Source organism: Canis aureus, chromosome 8 (genome assembly GCF_053574225.1).
Source record: "Canis aureus isolate CA01 chromosome 8, VMU_Caureus_v.1.0, whole genome shotgun sequence".
In the NCBI taxonomy this organism is placed as follows: domain Eukaryota; kingdom Metazoa; phylum Chordata; class Mammalia; order Carnivora; family Canidae; genus Canis; species Canis aureus.
Window position 1 is genome coordinate 59,323,781 of NC_135618.1, and position 8,458 is coordinate 59,332,238.

At 63.0% G+C, this 8,458-nt stretch overlaps 1 protein-coding gene across 2 annotated transcripts in view; it reads left to right on the forward strand.

The window, feature by feature from the left end:
* Positions 1 to 8,168, forward strand: part of SBK1 (SH3 domain binding kinase 1) — a 51,159-nt gene extending 42,991 nt beyond the window's left edge. For both annotated transcript variants that reach the window (XM_077907132.1, XM_077907131.1), the window contains exons 2-4: positions 2,656 to 2,888; positions 3,593 to 3,795; positions 4,391 to 8,168. In XM_077907132.1, the coding sequence (XP_077763258.1) occupies positions 2,663 to 2,888; positions 3,593 to 3,795; positions 4,391 to 5,257 (1,296 nt within the window). In that variant the 5' untranslated portion in view covers positions 2,656 to 2,662 and the 3' untranslated portion in view covers positions 5,258 to 8,168. The remainder of the gene's footprint in view (positions 1 to 2,655; positions 2,889 to 3,592; positions 3,796 to 4,390) is intronic.
* Positions 8,169 to 8,458: the final 290 nt, after the last annotated feature.

Here is an 8,458-nt window from a genome sequence, read left to right on the forward strand (position 1 = left end):
CAAAGCAGCAGGGATGAGATGAGCCACGCACCCAACAGTCTCTGGCTGAGGGAGGAGGGGAGAGAAGGAAGAAGAGCTAGCAACTTGCAGCTGCCAGTCAGTCTCCCAGAGGATGCAGACACAGCCCAAAATGGCAGGGCCAAAGCCCGAAGTGGAAGCATTGCACACGCGTGTGCCCCTGTGCCTGCACACCCACGGCCTGCCCAGCACAGCAACCGTCGCAGAGTCCACACATCAGGAGAAGTAGGTCAGCAGAGCAGCTCGCAGCCTCTCACTGGCGGCCAGGGGGAAGAGTTCAAGGCACCGAGGGGGTGTACTCACCGGAACCCCTGGGGGAGAGGCCCACACTCCCCTCGGAAAGGGCCTGAGGCCGCTCACCCACAAACGGCCTTCCCTCTCCCTGCTTCATCAAAGCAGATCGCCCATGTTTCCTCACTCAGAACCACACTCCCACTGTGTATGGGCATTGGACAGAGGTCAGGAGGGGTGACCCCTTCCAGCCCTGAAAGCAGGGCAAGACCATCATGGAGAGAGGCCGTCCACTTTAGCCTAGTTGGTGGCTGCAGTAAGAAGGACCCAGTGCTATCCAGCCAGGGCTGGGACTGCAGAGACCTGGTGACAGGTGCCATGGCCCAGTTGGGTTTAGCACATGGAGGGTGGCGGCGATAGGGGCAGCAGGACCCCGAGTCCTTGGGCCTGGCACCATCCCTCCCCCTGGGGGGGTCTCTGAGACAGGCTGATGCAAGCCCCAGGCCAGCCCCTCTGAGGGCTTTCATGTGGTGTTTCAGGCAGACTCCTGGCATATGTTCAGACCAAAGGAATTAGGAAGGGAAAGGCAGTGGATGTGGCAGGGGAAGGTTCTATAGAACAAGGCTTGCTCATGAATGGAGGGGAAGGGGGCTGATTGGGGGAGCAGGATCCTGAGGCAGCAGAAGGGGCAGGAGCCAAATCGGAGGAGGGGAGGAGGGCCCCCTGCTCCCCCAGCCAGCCGGAGGACGTGCAGATGGAGCTCCGTTTGGGGCTGGGTGGGAGGCCAGGAAGTTCCCTCCTGATGTTCCTCCTCTCTGTGTGAAGTGGGAGTCTGGGTCGTGCCAAGAGGGAAGGGGAAGGCAGAGGAGGAGACTGGCAGGGGAGCTGCTGGGCCAGGGGGAGCACAGAGGGGCTCCCGGAGAGCCCACCCCTACTCACGGCCTCCGCTGGCTCAGCTGAGGGGGAACACAGATCACACTACTGAGGGCACACGACACCTGGCACTTAGAGAGCACTTACTGTGTACCCCGGCTAAGTCATTTAGGAAGTCACAAGCCCATAGGGACAAGGCACTGCTATATCCTTTATGTGGATGGAAAATTAAGGCAAGGAAAGATGAAGGTACTTGCCCAAGGCCATCCAGCTAAGCAGGTGACAGCTAGATTCAAAGCCAGGCCAGCTGGTTCCAAGCCTGCTTTCTCTCTGAGAGCCCTGGGCCGTCTTGTAGAGGTGGGGGGCTGGGGGAATGCTGGCTGAGTCACCCGGGACTTGGAGGTAGGAGGGAGTGAGGTGAGGGCAGAGGAGGTGCACTGAGAGGCAGGCTCCTGGGGCTCAGCTTATGGAGGATTCTGTGCCTCTCCTGCCGGTACACGCACAGACATGTGGACACCTGCTCCTGGAAGCTCTGCTCCCCAGCCCAACCCCCCCCACACACACACACACTTGACAGACAAGAAATGCAGGCCCCAGATGGGCATTTGCTGGACTCTGCACGGCAGCTCTCTGCCCCCCAACACCGACTGGGGACAGACTCAGTACCTCTGATGCGTGGGTGTAGTTTGTGTGAGTCCCAAAAGGGTCAGTCAGGCTATGAATGTGGAGGGTGGGGCTAGGGCAGGGTGGGTCTTTGCGGGACCTGCACTCTCCTTGTGTCTGGGGGAGACTGGGGGAGGCTGGGTGGCACCCTGAGAGGACACATGTACCTGAGCAGGGCGGTGGTGTCTGTGGAGGGGCAGGGGTAGAAGGCCGTGGTTGGGTGTGTGGCCATAACTGTGCCATCCTGCCCGAGTTTGGGCTGAGACTACTTGGTTGAGGAATTTGATACTGTGACCCCTGCCCTCAGATATCACCTTCCCCACCTCCTGCCTTCTGTTCTCAAAAGCCTAGACCACATTTTATCATAATATATAATTCATGTGTTCACTAGGTTTATTGTCCATCACCCTCCTTGGAACATAAGTCCCATGAGGGTGGGATTCTTATGTGCTTGTTAGTGTTGCGTCCCCATGTCTCTGAACAGCAAGCCCCTGGCCAACAGCAGGTGCTGATCAGTATCTGTGAATCGGAGCACCCGTGTGGACTTGGTCTGTGGAGTGTCTTTGTGTGACATAGGTTATGAGGGTGTGCCTTGTCCAATGCTGTGTCTGGATGACAGCTTGAGACAGACAGGCTGGTGGTACCCAGTGGGGACTGTGGGGGCAGTGACTGGTGTCTCCTGGGAGTGCTGGCTCAGCCCAAGGCCCTGATGCTTTGGGGAAAGGGGATCCAACAAAGATGCTTGTCGCCCCCTTGTGGTCATCTTGAGCCTGATGTCCCAGGGCCCTAGGTACTGGGGAGGGAGGAGGTGGGTGGACTAGGGGGCCCCCCAGCTTGACGTCACATTTCATGCCACATCCCCCATAACAGGGAGAAGATGAGCGTGGGCTGCCCAGAGCCCGAGCCACCCCGCTCCCTGCCCTGCTGTGGGCCAGGGACTGCCCCTGGGCTGGGTGCAGGCGTGCCCCTCCTCACTGAAGACATGCAGGCACTGACCCTCCGCACACTAGCAGCTAGCGATGTCACCAAGCACTACGAGCTCGTCCGGGAGCTAGGCAAGGGCACCTATGGGAAGGTCGACTTGGTGGCCTATAAGGGCACAGGTGAGCATCTGGGCCACAGGGTGGCCAATTTTGAGGGCCAGGGTAGGGACTTGTCTCGGGCTCTCGGGGACTCTCTTCAGGAGCCAAGAAGTCAGCAGGGAGACACAGTTAGTGATCCAGGGGGAGAGATGCAACCTGAACAGCCCAGGGAGACCTGAGAGGGAGGTACAGAGCCCAGACTGGAGGGTGGGCTGCTTGGGGCCAGCTGAGGTCAGGAGAGAAGTCAGGGCTGGCAGTGGTGTTTGGGGAATCACCGGCATATTAGTGATCGCTGACCCCAGGGAAGTGGACAAACCTGAGGGTGGGTCCTTGGAAACAGAGCACCATTCTTAAGGAGAGGTAGGTGATCTCTCTGGGAGGTCAGAATGGCCAACTCCATTTCTCAGATGAGGACACTGAGACCCAGAGATCCAGTCAGTCATCTAAGGTCATGCAACTAGAGATCCAGGGCCAGACCCCAGTAGCCTGCTCCAGAATCTTCTCACTAAACCAGGAGTGTGATGCCTTCCCCACGCCATAGGCTCACAGCCAGTCAGGGGCAGGAACTGCATGACTTCCCTGCATGGCTTCTGGCAAGTCCCTTCCTCTTGCTGGGTCTCAGTTTCCTACCAGTAAGACATGGACAGGCTCGCGCTGTCTCGGGGATGTCAGGTGCAGGGGCGCAGGGACAGAGGCCTTCACTGCTGTGGCTGCTGCCCCATCAGGCACGAAAATGGCGCTGAAGTTTGTGAACAAGAACAAGACCAAGCTGAAGAACTTCCTGCGGGAGGTGAGCATCACCAACAGCCTCTCCTCCAGCCCCTTCATCATCAAGGTCTTTGACGTGGTTTTTGAGACGGAGGACTGCTATGTCTTCGCCCAAGAGTATGCGCCCGCCGGGGACCTGTTTGACATCATTCCTCCTCAGGTACATGGTGTGGTGGTGCAGGGACAGGAGAGGGCCTCCTGGCCCCAGGACAGCCAGGCCAGGCACTCCAAGGGCGGCAGCTGGAGGATGGGACAAGGTCCAGTGGACACCTTTCTCAGCAGCTACGTAGGAACAGTGGGGACACCAGAGGGGAGATGAGGCGGCAGGGCCTCCAGGGGCCTCCTGGAGCAGGGAGAGTGCCAGGAGGGTTCCAGGCTCCTGGCTCTGCATTTGGTGGTGCCTGCTAGGTGCGAGTCAGCTCTGGCGCCCAGGTGGCCAGTGGCAGGGCCTCTCGGAGCCTTAGGTCCCTATGAGGGAAGCAGCGCAATCGCAGCCACCAGGAGTTGGTGAGATGGTGCGGGCGAGGGCGCTCAGTGGGGCGCCTTGCCCACCGTGGGCGCTCGGTGACCAGGGGAGAAGGGTGCGGGGTGAAAACTAGCGGGCCAGACTGGGAGCAGGAGCACCCCCCGCGGTGGGGTGGGGGCGGGCAGCAGGTAGGGGCACAGGCGAGGGGGCACTGGCAGCAGTGGGGAGGGATGGGATGGACGGGACGGCGGACCTGGACCAGCCGTCCCTGAGCGCTCCGCCCCCGCAGGTGGGGCTCCCCGAGGACACGGTGAAGCGCTGCGTGCAGCAGCTGGGCCTGGCGCTGGACTTCATGCACGGGCGGCAGCTGGTGCACCGCGACATCAAGCCCGAGAACGTGCTGCTGTTCGACCGCGAGTGCCGCCGCGTGAAGCTGGCCGACTTCGGCATGACGCGCCGCGTGGGCTGCCGCGTGAAGCGGGTCAGCGGCACCATCCCGTACACGGCGCCCGAGGTGTGCCAGGCGGGCCGCGCCGACGGCTTCGCGGTGGACACCGGCGTGGACGTGTGGGCCTTCGGCGTGCTCATCTTCTGCGTGCTCACCGGCAACTTCCCGTGGGAGGCGGCGTCGGGCGCGGACGCCTTCTTCGAGGAGTTCGTGCGCTGGCAGCGGGGCCGCCTGCCGGGGCTGCCGTCGCAGTGGCGCCGCTTCACCGAGCCCGCGCTGCGCATGTTCCAGCGCCTGCTGGCCCTGGAGCCCGAGCGCCGCGGGCCGGCCAAGGAGGTGTTCCGCTTCCTCAAGCACGAGCTCACGTCCGAGCTGCGGCGCCGGCCCTCGCACCGCGCGCGCAAGCCCGCCGGGGACCGCCCGCCCGCCGGGCCGCTGCGCCTCGAGGCTCCCGGGCCGCTCAAGCGGACGGTGCTGACCGAGAGCGGCAGCGGCTCCCGGCCCGCGGCCCCCGCCGTGGGGCCCGCGCCCGCGCCCGCGCCCGTGCCGGTCCCCGTCCCCGTGCCCGTGCCGGTGCCGGTGCCGGTGCCCGTGCCCGTGCCCGAGGCCGGCCTGGCGCCCCCGGGGCCCCCCGGCAGGACGGACGGCCGCGCGGACAAGAGCAAAGGGCAGGTGGTGCTGGCCACGGCCATCGAGATCTGCGTCTGAGCCCGCCCCCGCCGCCGGGACCCCCGCACCCGCACCCGCGCCGCGCGCGCCACGCCGGGGGCGGGGGCGGGGGCCGCTGCGAGTCCGACCGCCTCCCCCCCACCCCCACCCCCACCCCCACCCCCACCCGCGGCGGCGGGAGGCAGGAGCGCGGGGCGGCGGGCGCTGGGTCAGCCACCCAAAGACCTCTGGCCCGCCTGTGGGGCGGGGGCTGGGCGCAGCGGAGCCGAGCCCCACAGACCCGAGGATTCAGAGGCCCCCCTGACACCGGAGCAAGAGAGCTTGCGGGCAGACCCCCCCCCCCCACAGCACACACACCGTCCCGGACCCTGGAACCCTGACTAGTTGCTCCCGGCCCTTCGCACCCCCTGGCAGATCGTCCCGCAGCCCCACCCCTAATCCCCTCTCCTGGCCGCCCCAGCCTGCGACCCCCAGCCCCCCCCCGCCCCCCACCCCCCGCACGCACCCGGGCACAGAAGAGGAAGGACGCGTTGGGGCCGGACGCTGGCCGGGAGGGGAGGGCCAGGAGCTGAGGGCTGAATGTTGCTCAGCTGCGCCCTGCCCCTTTCCTAGGAGGCTGCGGGGGAGAGGCCAAGCCCTCTGCAAAATGTAGCAAATGTCTGGATGTGGCAAAAGTGTGTGTGTGCGCGCGCGTGCGTGTGTGTATGTGTGTGTGTGTGTGTGTGTGCTGGCACAAGCCGGAAGAACCTGGTGACCCCCACAACCCATTTGCCGATGAGAACACTGAGCCCCTGGGAAGGGCAACCGACCCGGACAGGTGGGCTCTAGAAGCCCTCTGTGTCCTCCCCAGGAATTTCCCGGCAAAGTCGCAGAGGGAAGGGCTGCCAGAGGGGGCCTCAGTGCCTGGGCATCCCCAGGACAGGGGCAGTGAGTGCAGAGCCCCAGGCCGGCGCAGCTCCCCGTTCTGGCCGCACTTCCCCAGGCCCGGGGACCTCAGATCCTCTGGGTGCTCACCCTCTGAGCCCAGACACAGCCGGACTTCTGGCCGGTGGCGGCGAGGTGATCTGGGCCAGGAATCCCCCTGGGTTTCTGCTGGGGACCAACATGTGAGCCTACGGCTGCCGCCATCCCAACGTCCTGGTACTGAAGTGTGCCCCCGTGGGTGTGAGGATGCAGTGGGAACGAGGATGGGGGTCTGTGGAAACACAGGGTGGGGGGGTGAATCGGTGTGTGCCCCATGAGTGTGAGTAGAGTCCACATGTATGCGTGTAGTCTTATGTGTTCAGCGATGGCATCCAGACGCCTCAGCAGCTCCTCCTGGCCCCAGGATCCAACCCAGACAGCTGCCAGCAGGTGTCCAGGCCTACGCTTCACCACGCGCCCCTCAGGGAATCTGGCCAGGAGGCACCCGCAGGTTGGTTCGGGCCCCTAGGCAGCAACACAGGACCCCAACCTCACCCAGTGTTCCCTCGTGACCCCTGCCCTTGCTGTGGAGGCCCAGGACCCCGCAATAACCTCAACATGGGTGAGGCCACTCCTGCCTGGCAGGGTCCCCTCCGCCATCCAGGGCCACACCTGCCAGGGTCCTACTGGGGTTCTAGGTCATTCGAGGGGGCCCTCTGATGAGCCCCACCGGCTGACCAGAGAGGGCCCAACTACCATCTGGCCTGGAGCCCCCACCTCTCCACTCCTCCCTCATTCCCACCGCGCAAAAGGGCTATAGGTCCCCCTGCCCTGCCCGGGTCCAGTTTACAAAGTGTGCGGTTGCCCCAGGGCCTGGCCCTCCCCTCTTCGGTGTGCCCGCCCACTTGAGACCCACCTCTGCAGTGGGCCCCAGGGCCCTCCACATGCCAGGTAAGTAGCAAACCCTCCTCCCACCATGGGCCCTGTCTCAGAGAAGGCCCCCCATCACTGCCCCCGGCCCAGCTGGAGCCCACCCGGGCCACCTCTCTCTCCCAGCCGCGACGTCTCCTTTTGCCTTAGGCCTCTTGACATCCTGTCTCTCCTGCAATAACACGGACGCAAGATTCCAAGTAGATGTCCCTCGCCGTGCGCGCTCTCTCTTTCTCTCTCTCTCTCTCTCTTTCTCTGTTAAGATCCTATTCGGGAGTTTCTCCCTCGTCGTAGTATCTAGAATGTTAGAGTTGGAAAGGGGACTGTAGTTACGTAGCCCAGCCCCCGTGTTCAGAGGCACAGAGAGGGCCAGCGACTGCCCCACACGGGAGCAGGACCCCAGCCAGGCCTGCTCCCTAGCTGTCGGGGCCCTGCTGCTGCCGCCGCCGCCGCCACCACCACCTCTGCTAGTTGGGCTGGGACCCTTTGCCCCTTAGGAGAGGTGTTGGTTACAGATGTTTACCTCAGTTTACGTCACTGTCGAAGAAACAAATAGCAAAAAATTAATAACACCGTAGACACGAAGACTTAGAAGACAACACACAAAATCTTCCTCTTTCGATTCTTCTGTGAAAGTGTGTGTGTTTGTGTGTGTGTATGTGTGTGTCCCACTCCAGGCAGGCCGGGTCATCCTCGATCTCTGTCCCTGCCCCTAGGCCCCCACACTGCCCCGTCCTTCGGTGCTTCCCAGAGACCCCTCTGAGCTGGCCTGTGGGGTGTGGGGAGCCCCCTGGGCGGGAGGCAGGGCCACAGGTTAGCTAGAGGGCCTCCCATCAGGCCCACCGAGCAGAGCTGCCAATACTCCCTGAGCCCGCGCTGTGGCCCGTGGGACAGTCGTGGTGGCTAGCATCAGCACCCAAGCCTGGCTCAGGGTTTGGGCGGAATCCGGGGTCCCCGAGCCGCAGCCCCTCATGTCTCGCCACACACACACACACACCCCCACCATGTGTTTGTAAATACTCTGGCATCCTTTGGCCCTGAGAAGGTTTTTAAATGTGTTATTTACTTCTCTAATCATGACAATTGCTATAAAATAAACAAAAGTCTAGAAAAATTACCACTGGGTGGCTGTCTTGCCTCAGATACGGATGGAGCAGGGAGGGGACATGCAGAACTACTCCTGAACTTTGAACCTGACAGATGTTCTCAGGTGGGGTCTGCAGCGTCTGAGCACCCACCTCAGGCCCCCTGGGACCACTCAGGCCTAGAGCAGGCTTGAAGGCGATGGGAACAAGGACCAGGTTCTGGGAGGGAAGGGGTGGCGCCCTGGCCCCAGCCTGATGTCCAGCTTCAGCTTGGAGCCCTTCAGGCTGGGCAGAAAATTGACGCAATAGCCCAGAGGAACAG